The 21,395-nt window shown below is 44.3% G+C and overlaps 1 protein-coding gene across 3 annotated transcripts in view; it reads left to right on the top strand.

The window, feature by feature from the left end:
* Nucleotides 1-275: 275 nt before the first annotated feature.
* The window catches only part of emid1 (EMI domain containing 1), a 97,513-nt gene continuing 76,393 nt past the window's right edge, over nucleotides 276-21,395 (top strand). The window contains exons 1-4 of one of the 3 annotated variants that reach the window (XM_045703159.2): nucleotides 276-666; nucleotides 841-1,037; nucleotides 15,098-15,211; nucleotides 15,363-15,466. In XM_045703159.2, the coding sequence (XP_045559115.1) occupies nucleotides 850-1,037; nucleotides 15,098-15,211; nucleotides 15,363-15,466 (406 nt within the window). In that variant the 5' untranslated portion in view covers nucleotides 276-666; nucleotides 841-849. Of the gene's footprint in view, nucleotides 1,038-15,097; nucleotides 15,212-15,362; nucleotides 15,467-21,395 lie in introns of all 3 variants that reach the window. The other 2 variants (XM_014161212.3, XM_014161213.3) reach the window with 2 other exon arrangements.

Raw genomic sequence — 21,395 nt, 5'->3', positions numbered from 1 at the left:
AATGACAATCAATAACAAAGACTTTTATTTAACGTCATCAACACCACCATAATATTAAACTACACTGTGTATGTATGCATGTTTATTATCATCAGTTTATTATCATCAGAATGCATGATCCTACTCACTTTATTTCACTATCATGTGCACATTAATCCCACTTTTACCATAGTAGAATGTCTAAACTAAATGATTACTGAGGAATATCAGTCACTCTGGGGTAGTTCAGTGTTGTGTTTAGTGTAATGACGTGATGACAGATGCGTAAAGCGAATCCGTGTTGTTGTAGGCATGCCTTGTCCGCGGTGAAAGGTTGAAACCGGGACTGGGCAGGGCAAAAGACTGCAGGCTCTGCTTTTTAAAGACTCAAGTAGAGTATAAAACTATAGTTTCTTGCCCATTGTGAGACGCTCGACACGAGACAGGCTACATTACGCGCAGACGGGGGAGGGAGAGTTGATATTGAAAAGAAAAGAGACTGACCAGTCACAATTCCAACTTTACTTCGTCTGGTTGCTTCGGAACACTGTTGATAGATTTGGGCATGCGGGGAACTTTCGGCTAAATCCGTGATTTCGGTTTTTGTGCGACATCACGGGGTGTCATTGTTACCTTTCTTTTCGTGACATTTAAAAGGCATCCACTTTATTTTTTGCTATTATAACGGTACGTGTAATTTATATATTTACATTTTATGTATTTGGTTGATGATGGAATGCGCTACCTCTCGGTGACGCAAAAACCTGGACTTTGAGGCATATATATATATTTTCACTCACTAGCTCTGCTTTCCAGTCAGCCTGAGCTTTTTAGGAACTTTTCTGCCTGTGCTTTTTTGAGGCCGCGGAAATGGGAGCGTGTCAACGGGACGTTGTGTCCGCGCTTTGCCGAAAAAGTTTCCGTTGGATTGTGCTGCTGCTGTGGCTGACCTCTGCAGCTCGTGCGACCTGGAGGACGGGGCTTTACAAATATTCAGCTGGGACGCAACTCAACAGAGAGTCGTCCGCATCGTCTCAAACCTCTATTTATCAAAAAAGGTATGGATACATGCATGATCATTTATTGTTGTTTATCTTCAAATGTCGTGTATTAGAGGCTAATTATAACATTTCATGGAAATGTTGATGATACTGTAAATAGGCTAGATCATCATAAGGCATAATAAAACAAACGTGTCAAAGTCTCACTCAAAGGTTCTGTGTCCTTGAAGCAGATGAACTACCTGCTTTAGTGTGCGTACCATTCATAATACATATTCACAATGTGACATTCATAGACTGTGCTACGTTTAATGTCCCTAAATAAATACTCTATCCACAATTAATTTTGGTTGACTAAAATGCAATTATTTATTTTCCAATATACTTATAATTAACCTCCTATTGTTAGCAATTCCATCCATCTCCTCAAAGTCCCCTTTTCTGCCTGTTTATACAACCAACAAAGACAGAGCTTTTCCCATCCCCATCCTCTCCATCTAGCAGGTCTCATTGTCTTCTTCACACTGGGTTTTCCTTTTTCCTGTCCAAGCAGCACACTGTCCCATCCTCATTGTCTCTGCGTTCCTGCCTGGCCTGCCCACTGTCGCTCTGGGTGTCCTATTGGCTCCTGTCCTGTGAGAGAAGCGCTGTCTCTAAACTGTGCTCTAGTCTGTCCAGCAGCACCTCTCTCTTCTCTCCAACATCTGCTGCCGCTCAGCTGTCAGGGACCTCCTCACATCTGACCAGGCTCAGTCCTCAGTCCTTTGAGGCTCTTCCACTAAGCCCCATACACATCCTTAACGACAGGCACAAACCACCAACTCAACCCTCTCATCTGGGGAGTTCTACAATGGGAATGGGTAGTGAATGGACAACACTGGTCTGTTTAATGTTATAATAAAGTGGATCTACGGAATAAAGGTACTATTTATCATTCTTTGCACAAATATACAAATATTTTGTGTGAACTGATAAGATCTCTGTTTAGTACTCTCTTTGTCAGTGTTCTGTATTTGACCCTTTGTGTGTTCCTCACCTCTGATCCTCAGGGGTGAGTGTTCCACATGACAGCAGGGTTGTTGATGAGGGTGGTTCTGTGAGCAAAGCCCTCAGACTAAACTCAGAGAGGGAAACACCAGCTTCCCTTTTGAACAAGTTTTTCCATGTAGGCCAGACAGCCAATGTGGATGTGATTAAGTTCACCATCACACTAATATTTACACTCTCAGGTTCTGAGTGGTGGGGGGCAGATCCTCCTGATGGGTGAAGTGTCCAGATGGTGCAGAGAGATCCTGGTTTTACATTTTAGTCATTTAGCAGACACTCTTATCAAGAGTGACATACAGTAGTGAATGCATACATTTCATTTCAAGCATTTTTTTTAAATTTGTACTGGCCCCCCGTGGGAATCGAACCCACAACCCTGGCATTGCACACACCATGCTGGCGTTGCAAACACCATGCTCTACCAACTGAGCCACAGGGAAGGCTTTTTTGGTCTGCTGGTGCTGGTTTCACTACCCCATCCTGAGCCTCTCTCTGTCATTCATGTGCTGTAGTTGGTGGACATGTTTACTAAGCACATGCAGCTGCAGCCCTAATGCATCTGGGCTTGGAAGAGGTGAAGTTTACAGTTTACTCGGCTGCTGTTTGAAGGTTAGTTGGGCTAGGGAGGAAGGGAGGGAGCATGGAGGGTGGAGAGGGGGGTGTTCTAGTGAGTCAGCCCTGGTCTGAGGATGGGATCAGTGGGTTTGACATGACATTAGAGGAGCTGCATAACTAATCTCCCTCCACCTGCTGTCTGTCTAGGCTGCTTCATGTAGACAGACATGTTTATGGTGTGTGTCAACAAGACCAGTTGGGGGTATTATCAATAGCTCTGTGTAGAACAGGGCTGTCCTCTCCGCTCACATGGCCATAGTAGGAGCACTGTAACATTCCTAAAGGACCAAGTCCTTTGTCCACATACAAGGCATTGAACAATGTCTTGACAACAGAGGTACTGAGAGAGATAAAAGTTGATTTTAACAAGGGAAGGGTGGTCAATGGATAATGAGTATTGGTCAAGAGATAACAATGACTGAAAGAAGTCTCCAGTCATACCTACCTAGTGCTAGATTCAGACCAGCAACCAGAATGACATAACAATTAATAAAAATAAAGAGAGATCTGGACTAAGACCGCAGCATGAACACTTCAGCAGTGGTGTAAAGCACATAAGTAAAAAATACTTTAAAGTACTGCTTAAGTAGTTTTTTTGGGGTATCTGTACTTTATTTTACTATTTATATTTTTGACAACTTTTACTTCACTACATTCCTAAAGAAAATTATGTACTTTTTACTACATATATTTTCCCTAACACCCAAAAGTACGTGTTACATTTTGAATGCTTAGCAGGACAGTAAAATGGTCCATTTCACACACTTATCAAGAGAACATCCCTGGTCATCCCAACTGCCTCTAATCTGGCAGACTCACTAAACACAAATGCTTTGTTTATAAATTATGTCTGAGTGTTGGAGTGTGCCCCTGGCTATCCATAAATTAAAAAAAGAAAATTGTGCCATTTGGTTTTCTTAATATAAGGATTTTTTAATTATTCGTACTGTTTCTTTTACTTTTGATACATACGTATATTTAAAACCAAATACTTTTTTACCTTTACTCAAGTAGTATTTTACTAGGTGACTTTCACATTTACATTAATCCTTTTCTATTAAGGTATCTTTACTTTTACTCAAGTATGACTATTGGGTACTTTTTCCACTACTACACGTCAGTATCACACACACAGGTACATGACATACAATCAGGCAAAAATTACATCAATGCAATAAGCAGCACGTCAGTAACGAACATGTACACGACACAAGCCAGAAAAAAATCTGAGTGCAATACGTCAAGCATCAGAGCTTGCAAAAAATCACATGGCTATTACATTTTTCCAAAACATTTTTAAGTAAACCACTATGCATTCTTACAATAGAGGCATGCTGACTAGTGACAGCCGGTGGCAAGTAGAACACTACAGTATCAAAGCCATTACAGTATCAAAAATAATCGTAGTAAACAACTTTGCTTTCTTACAATAAGGCAATGTGACTAATGACATTGGCTAATAACTAGAAACAACTGCATGCCTCAACAACCTGTTCAATAGAAATTATACCACCTACGCAAATGGAAGGGATTAACCGTACTTGAGTGTGCTCTTGACTTGTACCGTCCCTCTGTTGAGTAGCCAGCCCAATGCAGCAGTTTTTTCAACCTTGGCCTTAATGAGGGCTATTGGAGCCAAGCAGAGGGAAGGGTTAAGACAGCAGCTATTTCCTGTGCTGCCTGAGGAGGGGAAGTGATGGTCTGCCTGCCAGACAGCCTACTCCCTGTGGGACCTCTAGAACCTGACCCATCACCACCTCCACTCAGCCTCACCACGCATTCTCCTGAACTACCCCCAACAGAGGAGCTGACAGTCACACACACACACACACACACACACACACACACACACACACACACACACACACACACACACACACACACACACACACACACACACACACACACACACACACATCACAGGTGAACTCCAACCTGTTGTCTTGGCCACAGCTGGGCTGGATGACGATGGGTCCATTCAGTCTCACTGTGTCAGACTGCTGTGTGATACCCACTTTTCTTCCAAAACCCCTTCAAGGCCTTGCTCTGGTACTTTCATGGTGTCTAGGTGTTTTCATTGGGAGTTCACTGACCCAGAGCGGGGATGTTTATCCAGTATGGAGAGCCCTTTGGCCGGCTCTGCTTGGCCCCCTCCTCTCATTCACCTTGGCCTGACTGGCCCCTGACATGTCCTTTGAACCTGATTGAACCAGCAGCACAATAGGCCACCCCTAATGTCCCGAATTAAACTCTCTCATTTAACACCTCCTCTACACCACTGCAGTATTTCAATCCACAGAGCAGTGCCGTGAAGACCATGAAACGTAGCTTTTTCTATTGATCTCTTTGGGTTTCTATATCTCTATTAGTGTAGTTTTCTAAAAGACAATACCCTTCTTATCAACTCTGTGTTGTATTCTCTCATATCCTTGATAAAAAATCTAACTTTCCCTCTATCTTTGTGCAGAATAATATATTTCATTTGTCGACTAGATAGTCTAGAAGCTCGCTCTCATTCTCTCCAGCTCATTCTCTCCAGTATCAAAAGTAAAAGTAATTGCTAAAATATACTTAAGTATCAAATGTAAAAGTGAAAATAATTTCAAATTCCTTATATTAAGCAAACCAGACAGCATAATTTTCTTGTTTTTTATTTATTTATGGATAGCCAGGTGCACGCTCCAACACTCAGACATCATTTACAAACGAAGCATGTGTTTAGTGAGTCCATCAGATAAGAGGGTGCAGGGATGACCAGGTATGTTCTTTCGATAAATGTGTGAATTAGACCATTATCAATGTCCTGCTAAGTATTTTTGGGTACTTTTGGGTACTTTTGGATATAAGGGAAAATGTATGGAATAAATATACATTAATCTCTTTAGGATTGTAGCGAAGTAAAAGTAAAAGTTGGCAGAAATATAAATAGAAAGTACAGATACCCCAAAAAACTACAGCCAGAAATCTCAAGAAATTCTGTGAGATTTTTATCATGCTAAATTTCATATTTGTTTGTATTCTACCCTCCTCACACAGCATAGGGGTGGAGAAAGAGGGGAAGAAGGGGGGCTGGGATTCTTCAACTTTGTCCCAAAGGCAGAGAGTTATTGAGAGGGAGAGGGACTGAAACAGGAAGCTCAGTGGGGAACGCACCTGGATGTTATTCACCCTAACCTGGCCTTCTTCTGTACTCTGTGAGCCTGCCTGCCTCAACTACTCTTTCTTTCTCTCTGCATCTGAGGGCTTGGCTCTGGGGTTGTTCCCCTCTTTATCTCTCTCGCTCTCTCCGTTGTTGTTCGTCTCTTTCCAATGTCTCTCTTAAAGCTTAAAGTGCTATTACCTAACTATATATGGTCTTGAAGGAGTCTCCTTGTGTTAACAGTCCCCAGCCACACTGCAGTGAGGGGACAACAGCAGCAAATCTCTTTTTGAAGAGTAGAATCTTGTCATCAGCAGCACGCTCCCCCCTCTATTTACTGTCTTGGCGAGATCTTTCTCTCCCTTATGGATTTCTATTTTCTTTCTCCTTCTAAACATTGGCTGTGATCTGTTTGAGTGCTCATGGTGCTTTGTGATTTACTTTGTTTTGGCCCAGCATCAGGAGTAAAGAAGGGAGGCTGGCAGGAAGGGAGGGAGTGTGGGGTGTTTGCAGAGAGACCCGATACCCACTTTGGGCCTGCCTGCCTGGTGCCAGTGCCAATTAAACCCAGCCGTGCTGTTGGGTTTCACACCTTGTACCCTTGGGAACAGCTCAACGCTGTAGAAGGTTTGCACTAGAGGTCTTCACGGGTCCAAAATGTTGGACCTGTTTAGAAATAGATCTGTAGCTTTCCCACCCGACCTAATGTGCATAAATATACTGTATATATTTTTAAACATAGACCCGATCCGAGTGGACCCAAGGACAGTCAGACCCGTTCCGAAAAAGGCCCATTGGAAAAACAGACCCAAACAGACACGTGACGGTTCGGATCCAAGAGAGCAGTATCCACATAGGATGTAGTGATCCTAATATAATAGCCATATCTAGAAAAACCAAAGTTCCAAAGACTGGACGTAAAATTGTGTATAAACAATCAAACAAGAGATTTTGCAATGATTCCTATATCAAAGATGTGAAAAATATTTGTTGTTCTTATGTGTGTAATAAGGAACAGCCGGACGTTGCACTTGAAGCATTTATGAAACTGCTTCTTCCGGTTACTGACAGGCATACACCCATCAAGAAACTGACTTTTAGAACTGCCAAATCCCCATGGATAGATGATGAATTGAAAAACTGTATGGCTGAGAGGGATGAGGCAAAGGGAATAGCAGATAAGTCTGACAACACAGCAGACTGGCAAACACAGAGATAATTGAGAAATCACCTAACTAAACTGAACAAAAAGAAGAAGAAACTATACTATGGAACAAAAATAAATGATATAAAGAATGATAGTAAAAATCTATGGAGTACTTTAAATGAAATTCTAGGCAAAAAGGAAAGCTTGGCTCCATCCTTCATTGAGGTAGATGTCGTGTTCATAACAAAAGTCTTTGATATCGCCAAACTAGTAACATTTTTGCTGACACGATTAGTAAACTTAGGTATGACATGCAAACAACAAATGCTGAGTGTTCATATTCATGCATAAAGGACCAAATAATGAAAGACAAGCGCTGTATTTTTAAGTTCCACAAAGTGGGTGTGGAAGAGGTGAAAACATTGCTGCTGTCTGTAAATAAGTACAAACCACCTGGTAGCGACAACCTGGATGGTAAATTGCTAAAGTTGGTAGCGGAATACATTGTGACTACATATTGTGTGTATACTGATATGTAGGCTATGTTTGATGTTTTAAATGTATGTATTTCAGTCCTGGACTAATCCTATTCTGTACTATGTATTGTGTCCTGTTTCATGTGGACCCCAGGAAGAGTAGCTGATGCTTTTGCAGCGGCTGATGGGGATCCTTATAAATACCAAATACCTGTTCATATCCGAGAGTAGAAAGAGAGAGAGAGAAAGAAATCTCCCACCGGGCGCTGCCAGCGCCATCAATAAATGACTGAAAATGGCCAAATGATCCACAGTTACTTGTCCTTTAAACATGCCTAAAACAAATTACAAAAAATATTTGTTGTGTTTCGTTGTGTAGGATATTCAAAACTTTATAGCCTATTGTTTTATTGATTTTTACTTTCCTAAAACAATAATTGTCCACCTCACGGTTCAGCTGTCAGAGATTTGAGCACTAAATGCATCAGGGCATTGCATGCAGATAGGCCTATAGGCTTAGGTGTCCACTGTATGATATTAATATTTAAAATATAATGGAAGAGAAGCTTAGGCCTAGCCCTAGAGAGACCGAGAGAAATATAGAGAAATGCCGGCGCCATGTTCCTGACACCGACATGCATTTATACTTGTCAGATAGACTACTATTGCTATAGAGATATAGGCGTACAGAAGGATAAGCATTATTGTTAGATTAAACTCTGGTAGGCCTAAAACCTTCTTCCTCGCCTCAAGTTCAACTGTCAGAGTCAGTTGAAACACTGGTGCGCACTGCCTTCATAGGCCTGCAGTAGTTCAACCTAATAATAGCCATACCAAACCTTCACAAAAGTTTCTTAACTTTATTAGTGTAATACCAAAAGTAGACCTAAGTCAAGTCATACAAGCAAGTTATTATATTGCAACATTAAATTAAGTTTTGCATCTCGCCCTCTTTGGTTTTTCCTTTTTATGGTTTGAGTGCGAGTAGCCCCAGGCCTACCAGTAATTCTGTTATATTGCGGCAACATAACATGAACATAACATGAACATAACATGAACAAAGAAAATTACATTAGACAGGTGCACCTTGTGCTGGGGACAATAAAAGTCCACTAGAATGTGCAGTTTTGTCACACAACACAATGCCACAAGTTTTGAGGGAGAGGGCAATTGGCATCCTGACGGCAGAAATGTCCACCAGAGCTGTTGCCAGAGAATTTTATGTTCATTACGCTACCATAAGCCACCTCCAACATCGTTTTAGATAACTTTTTGTGTGTGTGTGATATCCAATTGGTAGTTACGAACTTGTCTAATTGCTGCAACTCCCCAATGGACTCGGGAGAGGCGAAGGTCAAGAGTCATGCGTCCTCCGGAAACATGACCTGCCAAGCCGCGCTGCTTCTTAACACACTGCTCGCTTAACCCGAAAGCCAGCCGCACTAATGTGTCGGAGGAAACACCCTCCAACTGACAACCGAAGTCAGGTTGCAGGCACCCGACCTGCCACAAGGAGTCGCTAGAGCATGATGAGCCAAGAAAATCCCTCTGGCCAAACCCTCCCCTAACTCGGATGATGCTGTGCCAAGCGTACGCCGCCCAATGGGGCTCCCGGTCATGGTTGGCTGTGACAGAGCCTGGTATCAAACCCGAGGCTGTAGTGGCGCCTCAGCAGTACAATGCAGTGCCTTAGACCGCTGCACCAGTCGGGAGGCCATTTTAGAGAATGTCCAATCGGCCTCATAACCACAGACCACGTGTAATCACACCAGCCCAGGGCCTCCTCATCGGGCTTCTTCACCTGTGGGATCGTCTGAGACCAGCCACCCAGACAGCTAATGAAACTGTGGGTTTGCACATCTGAATAATTTCTGCACAAACTGTCAGAAACTGTCTCAGAGAAGCTCATCTGTGTGCTTGATGTCCTCACCAGGGTCTTGACCTGACTGCAGTTTGGCGTTGTGACCTACTTCAGTTGGCAAATGGCCACTGGCACTCTGGAGAAGTGTGCTCTTCATGGATGAATCCCGGTTTCAACTGTACCGGGCAGATGGCAGACACCGTATATGGCATTGTGTGGGCGAGCAGTTTGCTGATGTCAACGTTGTGAACTTGGTGCTCCATGGTGGCGGTGGGGTTATGGTATGAGCAGGCATGAGCTACATACAACAAAAACAATTACATTTTATCAAAGGCAATTGGAATGCACAGAGATACTGTGAGATGCTGAGGCCCATTGTTGTGCCATTAGTCCACCGCCATTGCCTCATGTTTCAGCATTATAATGCATGGCCCAATGTTGCAAGGATCTGTACATGATTCCTCGAAGCTGAAAATGTCCCATTTCTTCCATGGCCTGCATACTCATCAGACATGTCACCCATTGAGCATGTTTGGGATGCTCTGGATCGACGTGTACGACAGCGTTTCCAGTTCCCGCCAATATCCAGCAACTTCGCACAGCCATTGAAGAGGAGTGGGACAACATTCCACAGGCTATAATGATGAACTCTATGCGAAGGAAATGTGTTACGCTTCTTGTGGGCTGAGCCGTTGTTGCTCCTAGACGTTTCCACTTCACAATAACATCACTTACAGTTGACCGGGGCAGCTCTAGCATGGCAGAACTTTGACGAGCTGACTTGTTGACGAGCTGGCATTTTATGACGGTGCCATGTTGAAAGTCACTGTGCTCTTCAGTACGGGCCATTCTACTGCCAATGTTTGTCTATGGAGATTGCATGGCTATGTGCTCGATTTTATACACCTGTCAGCAATGGGTGTGGCTGAAATAGCCGAATCCACTAATTTGAAGGGGTGTCCACATACTTGCTGCACGAAATCTAAGGAAGTCTCTAGATTTTGCTCGCCTGAAGTAGAATGTCTTATGATAAACTGTAGACCACACTATTTGCCAAGAGGGTTTTCATTGATACTTTCGTGGCTGTTTATTTACCACCACAGATGGATGCTGGCACTAAGACCGCACTCAGTTAGCTGTATAAGGAAATAAGCAAACAGGAAACCACTCACCCAGAGGCGGCGTTCCCTGTGGCCGGAGACTTTAATGCAGGGAAACTTAAATCAGATTTACCTAATCTCTATCAACATGTTAAATGCGCAACCAGAGGGAAAAAAATGCAATATTACCTGTACTCCACACACAGAGACGCGTACAAAGCTCTCCCTCGCCCTCCATTTGGTAAATCTGACCACAATTCTATCCTCCTGATTCCTGCTTACCAGCAAAAATTAAAGCAGAAAGCACCGCAGTCTATAAAAAAGTGGTTAGATGAAGCAGATGCTAAACTACAGGACTGTTTTCCTATCACAGAATGGAACATGTTCCGTGATTCTTTCGATTGCATTGAGGAGTACATCACATCAGTCACTGGCTTTATCAATAAGTGCATCGAGGACATCATCCTCACAGTGACTGTACGTACCTACCCCTGGATTGCCTGGATTACAGGCAACATTCGCACTGAGCTAAAGGGTAGAGCTGCCGCTTTCAAGATGCGGGACTCTAAGTCGGCAGCTTATAAGAAATCCTGCTATGCCCTCCGACGACCATCAAACAGGCAAAGTGGCAATACAGGGCTAAGATTGAATCGTACTACACCAGCTCCGATGCTCGTCTTATGTGGCAGGGCTTGCAAACTATTACAGACTACAAATGGGAAACACAGTCGCGAGCTGCCCAGTGACACGAGCCTACCAAATGAGCTAAATCACTTCTATGCTTGCTTCGAGGCAAGCAACACAGAGGATTGCATGAAAGCATCAGCTGTTCCGGACGACTGTGTGATCATGCTCTCCGTAGCCGAAGCCGACGTGAGTGAGACTTTTAAACTGGTCAACATTCACAAGGCCGCGAGGCCAGACGGATTACCAGGGCGTGTGCTCCGGGCATGTGCACTGGCAGGTGTCTTCACTGACATTTTCAACATGATGCAATCTCTGTTGCACTCCACACTGCCCTTTCCCACCTGGACAAAAGGAACACCTATGTGAGAGTGCTATTCATTGACTTCAGCTCAGTGTTCAACACCATAGTATCCTCAAAGCTCATCACTAAGCTAAGGACCCTGGGACTAAACACCTCCCTCTGCAACTGGATCCTAGACTTCCTGACGGCCGCCCCTGGTGCCCCTCAGGGGTGCGTGCTCAGTCCCCTCCTGTACTCACTGTTCACCCACGACTGTGTGGCATGCACGACTCCAACACCATCATTAAGTTTGCAGGCGACACAACAGTGGTAGGCCTGATCACCGACAACGACGAGACAGCCTACAGGGAGGAGGTCAGAGACCTGGTCGGGTGGTGCCAGAATAACAACCTATCCCTCAACGTAACCAAGACTAAGGAGATGATTGTGGACTACAGGAAAAGGAGGACCGAGCATCGCCCCCATTCTCATCGACAGGGCTGTAGTGGAGGAGGTTGAGAGCTTCAAGTTCCTTGGTGTCCACATCACCAACAAACTAGAATGATCCAAACACACCAAGACAGTCATGAAGAGGGCACGACAAAGCCTATTTCCCCTCAGGAAACGAAAAAGATTTGGCATGGGTCCTAAGATCCTCAAAAGGTTTTACAGCTGCAACATCGAGAGCATCCTGACTGGTTGCATCACTGCCTGGTACGGCAACTGCTCGGCCTCTGACTGCAAGGCACTACAGAGGGTAGTGCGTACGGCCCAGTACATCACTGGGGCTAAGCTACCTGCCATCCAGGACCTCTACACCAGGCGGTGTCAGAGGAAGGCCCTAAAAATTGTCAAAGACCCCAGCCACCCCAGTCATAGACTGTTCTCTCTACTACCGCATAGCAAGCGGTACCGGAGCTCCAAGTCTAGGACCAAAGGCTTCTCAACAGCTCAACCCCCAAGCCATAAGACTCCTGAACAGGTAATCAAATGGCTACCCAGACTATTTGCATTGTGTCCCCCCCAACCCCTCTTTTACGCTGTTGCTACTCTCTGTTTATCATATATGCATAGTCACTTTAACTATACATTCATGTACATACTACCTCAATTAGCCCGACTAGCCGGTGCCCCCGCACATTGACTACCCGGACTATCTGCATTGTGTCCCGCCACCCACCACCCATCAACCCCTCTTTTACGCTACTGCTACTCTCTCTTTATCATATATGCATTGTCACTTTAACCATACCTACATGTACATACTACCTCAATTGGCCTGACTAACCGGTGCCTGTATATAGCCTCGCTACTGTATATAGCCTCGCCACTGTTATATCTTTTTACTCTTGTTTTTTTATTACTTTACTTGTCTATTGTTCGCCTAATACCTAATTTTTACTTAAAAATTGCACTGTAAGTAAGCATTTCACTGTTTCACCTGCTGTATTCGGCGCACGTGACAAATCAACTTTGATTTGATTTGCATTGGACCTTTAACCCTACCTGACCACAGCTCTGTCGAGACTGAATGGTACTACTGTGTGGCTTCACCTGGCTTTGGGAAGGGGGAGGCTCTTACAGTGTTAAACAGGGAAAAGTGACAGTAGCTGTTGTCGTGGTCTGTGTCAGGTGGATCAGTGTTTCCCCTAGGATATTTTTCAGCAGCGGTGGCAGAGTTAGCAGGGGTGGGCATCTTCCTGGGGCATACATCTTTATAGCTACACAGTAGATGGTGCGCTACTGACTCTGCTTAAAGCATATAGGGAAAACACTGGGTGGATGAATAACAAACAAGAGTTTAGCACTAGCATCCAGAAGTATGTTAGTTAGATGAAAAACATGTAAAGAAAGACTTTATTGTTCTGCTTGTGCTAATTCACCATGAAAGAGATCATTGTGTTTGCACAATTACGCATATTAAGTGTGTAGGTGGGAGGAAGACCTGTGCTCACGCATGGCCACTAGGAGCTGCCAACAGTGTCCTGCTGCATCCCACCTCCCCTCCTCTGTCTTCTAACGCCAATAAGGAAGTTGCATTTTGGATTTTATGCCCTTGGAAATTGCTCAAATATTTCAAACTGGTTCCCAATATCATACAGCCCTAGTAGGGGCTTGTGTACAGACACCACAGCATGTGTGGATTGTTACTGTGAGCTGCTTTAGGGCTGCTCAGCATCCTATGCCCTTGGCATTGTCCAGCAGTGTACACACACACACAATCTCACACACATTCAGTACAGTCATTGGTTGAAACATTGTGACTCCAGTGTTACTGTATCACATCTATTCAGCCTAAGCCATATGAGGGTAATCAGGGTATTTGTGCACGTCATTGTTAATAAAAGACTGCTAACACATGTTTCGTCGAATAGCCTCCGTATGTTCCTCATACACTACATTTCTCTAAGTGCCACTCCATGTTTCCTTGATTTATGGTTGTCGACTTGAGGGATGGGGGATGAGGAAAAAATATGATTTAATCCATTTTAGAATAAGGCTGTCAAAATCTGGAAAAAGTGAAGGGGTCTGAATCCTTTCCGAATGCACTGTAGGACATGTTTAACGAATACCATGGAGAGGTTTTTCCCCTTTATTTCTGAGTATTGTTTCCCTTGTTAGCATTTTCTTCCGACCAATAATGCAGTGATTGAAACCATCCCATAGCTCCTCTCCTAATCCGACTCAGATATCTCCTCTACACGGCACAGCACAGGGAAACAGATCTAGTCCTGGTTGACTAACATGGACAAGACCTGGTCCAGGCTAACTGATACACTACTGCACTGACTCCCTGTACTTTGTCCTTGGCTGCATATGGTTCAAAAGAGGTCTGAAAACCAAGAGCTTCGTTAGTAGTGAGAGCTTCATAAGTAGTGAGAGTAAGTATACAAAGCCTTTATAGAGACTACATAAAAACTGGAGGTAAATGTAATGCTCTGTGTATAACTTATTCTTAAAAGACACGCTTTGACTAATGAGGGCTTCAGCATCTGATGTTGACCTGTGACCTCTGGGTAAGCTGTTTTCCTGGCAGGTCAGCCTGCTCCCAGCCTTTCCAGCTGTGCAAAGCAGGTCCTGATAACGTATTACGAAAGGAGTCGTCTTGGAAAAGGAGTGGGCCTATGACCTACTATTAGCCTGTGTTTGAAAACTCACTCTATTCTCTGTGTGAGGCCCTCCCCCCTCTGTTCCCCCCTCAGTGACTCTGCCTCTTCTGAGACCCAGGCGGGAAAAAGCCAGCGGATGTGTATTGATAGGGGAAAGACCGCAATATAAACACAGCCTACAATGCACTCCCGCAAGTCTCACGGCTGATTGAACTCATGTAAACACCATAAGGACTTTGAAAAGAAAGAGGGGCGAGAATGAGAAAAGAGATTCAAATCCCAGAGTAGACGGCTTACAGAGTGTGAGGGCACGGCTAATTTCCCTTTATGTTTGCGTGTGTGTGTGTGTGTGCGTGTGCGTGTGCGTGTGGTGTGTGTGTGTGTGTGTGTGTGTGTGTGTGTGTGTGTGTGTGTGTGTGTGTGTGTGTGTGTGTGTGTGTTTGAGAGAGAGATTGCAGGGTGTGTGTGTTTTTATCAGATAATGATATGACCACCTATGGGTTCCAATTTTGTTTTTGAACAGGTGTGGAGCCAATAGTGTGTTTCTCTTACCTTTTGTCTTGTTGAATTTGAGTGTGCATGCTAAACCTGCTCTGTGTGTGTCCCACTTTCTCCCTCTCTCTCTCTCTCTCTCTTCCTCTTTCCTCTCTCTCAGGAACTGGTGTCCCCATACGGTCACTAAGACGGTGACTTGCCAGGTGCAGAATGGGACAACCCTGCAGCGTGTCTACCAGACATGTCGCTGGCCACAGGGATGCACAGGGGGCAGGTGAGTCTGGGGCCTCTTATCCAAAACACTGCATGTCAAAACATCACTAAACACACCCCACATCTACACCTTGATGAATGAGACCCACAAGATCAGAGGAACTGTTTCCTCCTTACACTGTTTGTGATGTTGGCCTGTGTGTGTTCCCCAGCTACCGGACAGTGGTAAGACCCTCCTATAAGGTGGTGTACCGTACCATCAACTCTCTGGAGTGGAAGTGCTGTCCAGGCTACAGCGGCACGGCCTGTGAAGAAGGTAAGAGGGCAACAGAGGTCAACATCTTCTGGGATTTATGCACTTACAGATTTCTCAGTTTTCTCCAGCTGAGCACATCTCTGTACATCTCTGTACTTCTCTGTACATCTCTGTACTTCTCTGTACATCTCTGTACTTCTCTGTACATCTCTGTACTTCTCTGTACATCTCTGTACTTCTCTAGTTTCTGGTCCCTGTAGTGCCTTTCTCTCCTCTCTCTGCATCTCACCCCGCTCTCGCTCTCTCTCTGCTCCTCTGATTGACTGGCAATGCTCACAACTGAAAACACATGAATGTGAACAGAAAAATGAGGGCATGAGGTTTTGGTGCGAGGAGAGAGAGAGACCAGAGGAGGTGAGGGTGATTAAGGGCTGAGGTAGTGAATCCTGTGCATGTGATATGTAGTCCTGGAGCCTGGTTCTGACGCAGCTCTGAGAGGGAGCCAGCTCCTCAGCCATGTTGTGGTCGGAGAAACCATGAAGACCAGACGGCTGCCAGGACTGCCTTGGCTCTCCCCCACTTCCTCCTTCTTTCCACACTCTCACTTCCCCTTCTCACTCTCTCTCGTTTGGTTCACTTTCTCACTCTCAGGTTTGATATCTCTCTCATTTCTCTCTTTTTTGTCATCCCTTTCTTCCTGTCTGTAAGTTATCTTTTCTCACTTATCTCAAGTTCAATAATGTATCTTTGTCTTCGTTCCATTCCCCCTTTCAACATATCTCTCTATCTCAATCTTCCTCTGTGTTATCCAGTATCCCCAGTTCCTCACTGTTAGCATCTTAGGAGTTCCTCAAAACGAATAAATGAGTAACATGGATAAACACTAGGATACCCCTCTGTTTGCCTGCATATCAATACACTCACTCTCCAATGGTCTAGAGAAACCTCACATCAGCATTTTAGGGCAGAGCCAACAGCTTCCAGTTTATTAATCTTTTAGGTTTTTTAAGTATCCAACTTGACTGTTATTGAATTGCATAAGGCCAATTATTTTGTATGGTTTTGCGTTTTATGGTCCATCTGCAAGTATGGTTACATCCCCTTAAAATGCTAACACTCTGTTATTGCTATTCTGATCCTTTCAACTCCAGTAGCTCCCTCTGCCTACACTCCACACACACTTCTCCTCACACCACTCACCCAGAACAGAGCCTAATGATTTCCCTTGGCGCTGGCTGGCCCCCTGTCTGGTGTAGAGGGTGGAGTGACTGTTTGCCCCAGGACCCAGGGCTGATTACAATAACCCTTTACTGTGATAAAACGTTGAGTTCTCAGTGGTGTTGACATGGGACTACTGTTTCCCTCACCAGCCAGCCGACTCCTCCCAGAGGAGTCTCTCTGGGGGCCTCACAGGGGCCCACTACCTCCTGGAGGGTGCTGTAATAGGGCCTCATTTGGGAGAAATTACTCCACTTTTCCCACCAGCACCCCCTTTACACATGTGCCTAGGGCTGTGGTGGTCACGAAATTTAGTCAGCTGGTGATTGTCAAGCAAATAACTGTTGGTCTCACGGTAATTGACCGTTAATTAACATAACACATTTAGCATCTCCTGGCTTCCACACAAGCCACTGATGCAGACCTTTGGAACATCTACATTTTGAAAAGTCGAATAAATCCATATAATACAGCCTACACCTTCACAATAAATCCATTCTTTATTTTAGACAGGTCAAAAGAAGCATGATATGAAGAAAATGTAGTCTATTTCAGAAGAACAAAATAGCATACTCTGAGATATCCTTATGTTAGGTCCTGATCTGGCTGTGCCAAATGGCTGTGGGCTATACTAATTCATTTAGCAGACAAGATTTGCTTAGAATCTCGTGGCATTATTTTATATTAATTTATAGTATATAAAGCTGAATAAGATATAAAGGATATTTTCTCCAAATGATTTGAGGGAGTGCGCACATGCGGCCATTCTGTGTTGAGCGGTTAACAAAGAAATAGGTACTCCTATATGCTTAATTTTGAGTTATTCATGTAATTTTAGTTGTTCTACATACGTTGGGCTATATGCTTTGATTTTTAATACATTGTAAGGCTGCATGATGCGTCTCTAATGATGATTTGAAAAAAGTTGCTTGAAGGGCATGAGCTCTGCTTTGTTTTTTGCGCAGGCTGTACACACTCAGTCTCTCATTCACAATTTGGCAAGCACTTGATAATGCCTCGAATTTCACGGCGGCATCCCTTATGTGTAGACGTAATGCACCCTACAAAAATCCATGCTTTTTAAAGCCATTGGCTGTGGTGCCTTGGCCCGGAGTGCTTCGTTGTGCTCTTCTCCCTGAGTGCTGCGCGCTACGAAGCACCTCTCACTCACATGGCTCTCCATCCATCTTTCTCACAGGCTACAAGTGAAGACAGACACATCAGGGATGCAACTGCATGCGTCCTTATCCAATTCCGAGGTGCATATTGAAGATTTTGGAAGAACTGTCCACATTTACTTTTCGTCAGCCAACAAGATGAGTAGGCCTAACGAACAGCAAAAGCACTAGCCTATGTCAATCTACTATCCCCCTTAGTACAAAAGTCGGCCTATTCTTTTCTGTGCGAGAAATAAATATTCCAAACATAGTCTGGGACAGTTGTGGGATGCGATGGATCCCAAATTAATACCACTAGCATCAAAAATAATTTTTTACACAATGTGGCTGACGCAACAGATCAGAACGTTTAGCTTCAAATGTTGATAAACTATTTCTTCACATTATAAGCGCAGCAATGTGTACATGGCAGGAGTCTATAAACACGAATGTTCCATTAGCGGGAAAACACTATTATAAAAAGTGACCGCAAATGCGATTATGCATGTAATGCTTTTATTATAAAGGTGCATTTTTATGGTGAAAATTATCTTCCCCAAACTTGAAACTCACGGCGTGCTTATACACTGCTCAAAAAAGGGAACACTTAAACAACACAATGTAACTCCAAGTCAATCACACTTCTGTGAAATCAAACTGTCCACTTAGGAAGCAACACTGATTGACAATAAATTTCACATGCTGTTGTGCAAATGGAATAGACAACAGGTGGAAATTATAGGCAATTAGCAAGACACCCCCAATAAAGGAGTGGTTCTGCAGGTGGTGACCACAGACCACTTCTCAGTTCCTATGCTTCCTGGCTGATGTTTTGGTCACTTTTGAATGCTGGCGGTGCTTTCACTCTAGTGGTAGCATGAGACGGAGTCTACAACCCACACAAGTGTCTCAGGTAGTGCAGCTCATCCAGGATGGCACATCAATGTGAGCTGTGGCAAGAAGGTTTACTGTGTCTGTCAGCGTAGTGTCCAGAGCATGGAGGCGCTACCAGGAGACAGGCCAGTACATCAGGAGACGTGGAGGAGGCCGTAGGAGGGCAACAACCCAGCAGCAGGACCGCTACCTCTGCCTTTGTGCAAGGAGGAGCAGGAGGAGCACTGCCAGAGCCCTGCAAAATGACCTCCAGCAGGCCACAAATGTGCATGTGTCTGCTCAAACGGTCAGAAACAGACTCCATGAGGGTGGTATGAGGGCCCGGCGTCCACAGGTGGGGGTTGTGCTTACAGCCCAACACCGTGCAGGATGTTTGGCATTTGCCAGAGAACACCAAGATTGGCAAATTCACCACTGGCGCCCTGTGCTCTTCACAGATGAAAGCAGGTTCACACTGAGCACATGTGACAGACGTGACAGAGTCTGGAGACGCCGTGGAGAACGTTCTGCTGCCTGCAACATCCTCCAGCATGACCGGTTTGGCGGTGGGTCAGTCATGGTGTGGGGTGGCATTTCTTTGAGGGGCCGCACAGCCCTCCATGTGCTCGCCAGAGGTAGCCTGACTGCCATTAGGTACCGAGATGAGATCCTCAGACCCCTTGTGAGACCATATGCTGGTGCGGTTGGCCCTGGGTTCCTCCTAATGCAAGACAATGCTAGACCTCATGTGGCTGGAGTGTGTCAGCAGTTCCTGCAAGAGGAAGGCATTGATGCTATGGACTGGCCCGCCCGTTCCCCAGACCTGAATCCAATTGAGCACATCTGGGACATCATGTATCGCTCCATCCACCAACGCCACGTTGCACCACAGACTGTCCAGGAGTTGGCGGATGCTTTAGTCCAGGTCTGGGAGGAGATCCCTCAGGAGACCATCCGCCACCTCATCAGGAGCATGCCCAGGCGTTGTAGGGAGGTCATACAGGCACGTGGAGGCCACACACACTAATGAGCCTCATTTTGACTTGTTTTAAGGACATTACATCAAAGTTGGATCAGCCTGTAGTGTGGTTTTCCACTTTAATTTTGAGTGTGACTCCAAATCCAGACCTCCATGGGTTGATAAATTGGATTTCCATTGATTATTTTTGTGTGATTTTGTTGTCAGCACATTCAACTATGTAAAGAAAAAAGTATTTAATAAGATTATTTAATTCATTCAGATCTAGGATGTGTTATTTTAGTGTTCCCTTTATTTTTTTGAGCAGTGTATATACTCACACACCAGTTAGGCTCTACACCCCTTGTAAAGCAGATTAACCACCCTGGGCAAGGTGGGATGTTTGCGTCCCACCTAGTCAACAGCCAGTGGAATCGTGTGGCGCGAAATACAAATACCTCATAAATGCTATAACTTCAATTTCTCAAACATATGACTATTTTACACCATTTTAAAGACAAGACTCTCGTTAATCTAACCACACTGTCCGATTTCAAAAAGGCTTTACAGCGAAAGCAAAACATTAGATTATGTCACCCTGCCAAAAATAATCACACAGCCATTTTCAAAGCCACAAAAACCAAAACCACAGCTAAATGCAGCACTAACCTTTGAAGATCTTCATCAGATGACACTCCTAGGACATTATGTTATACAATACATGCATGTTTTGTTCAATCAAGTTCATATTTATATCAAAAACCAGCTTTTTACATTAGCATGTGATGTTCAGAACTTGCATACCCACCGCAAAGTTCCGGTGAATTTACTAAATTACTCACGATTAACGTTCACAAAATACATAACAATTATTTTAAGAATTATAGATACAGAACTCCTTTATGCAATCGCGGTGTCAGATTTTAAAATAGCTTTTCGGTGAAAGCACATTTTGCAATATTCTGAGTAGATAGCCCGGCCATCACGGCTAGCTAATTTGACACCCACCAAGTTTGGCCCTCACCAAACTCAGATTTACTATAAGAAAAATTGGATTACCTTTGCTGTTCTTCGTCAGAATGCACTCCCAGGACTTCTACTTCAACAACAAATGTTGTTTTGTTTCGAAATAATCCATAGTTATATTGAAATAGCTCCGTTTTGTTCGTGCGTTGAGGTCAGTATCCGAAGGGTGACGCGCGGGCGCATTTCGTGACAAAACATTTAAAAATATCCTTTACCGTACTTCGAAGCATGTCAAACGCTGTTTAAAATCAATTTTTATGCGATTTTCTTCTCGTAAAATAGCGATAATATTCCAACCAGGCGACGTTGTATTCGTTCAAAGAGAGAAAGAAAAACATGGAGTCCTCTCGTGCACGCGCGTCTCCAGTGTCAGTGTTCCCTGCCTGACCACTCACAAACACTCCTGCTGTTTTTCGCCCAGAGACTGCAGAACTCTCGTTCCACTTTCTGGCGCCTTCTGAGAGCCAATGAAAGCCTTAGAAAATGTCACGTTACAGCAGAGATGCTGTATTTTTGATAGAGATGCCCTAGAAGGACAACAAATTGTCAGACAGGGTACTTCCTGCATGGAATCTTCTCAGGTTTTGGCCTGCCATATGAGTTCTGTTATACTCACAGACACCATTCAAACAGTTTTAGAAACTTTAGAGTGTTTTCTATCCAAATCTACTAATTATATACATATTTTCGTTTCTGGGCAAGAGTAGTAACCAGATTAATTCGGGTACGTTTTTTATCCGGCCGTGCAAATACTGCC

This window comes from Salmo salar, chromosome 20 (genome assembly GCF_965601325.2).
Source record: "Salmo salar chromosome 20, fSalSal1, whole genome shotgun sequence".
NCBI lineage: Eukaryota > Metazoa > Chordata > Actinopteri > Salmoniformes > Salmonidae > Salmo > Salmo salar.
Note: the sequence above shows the minus strand (reverse complement) of the source record. Positions and strands in the feature narration are given on the sequence as shown.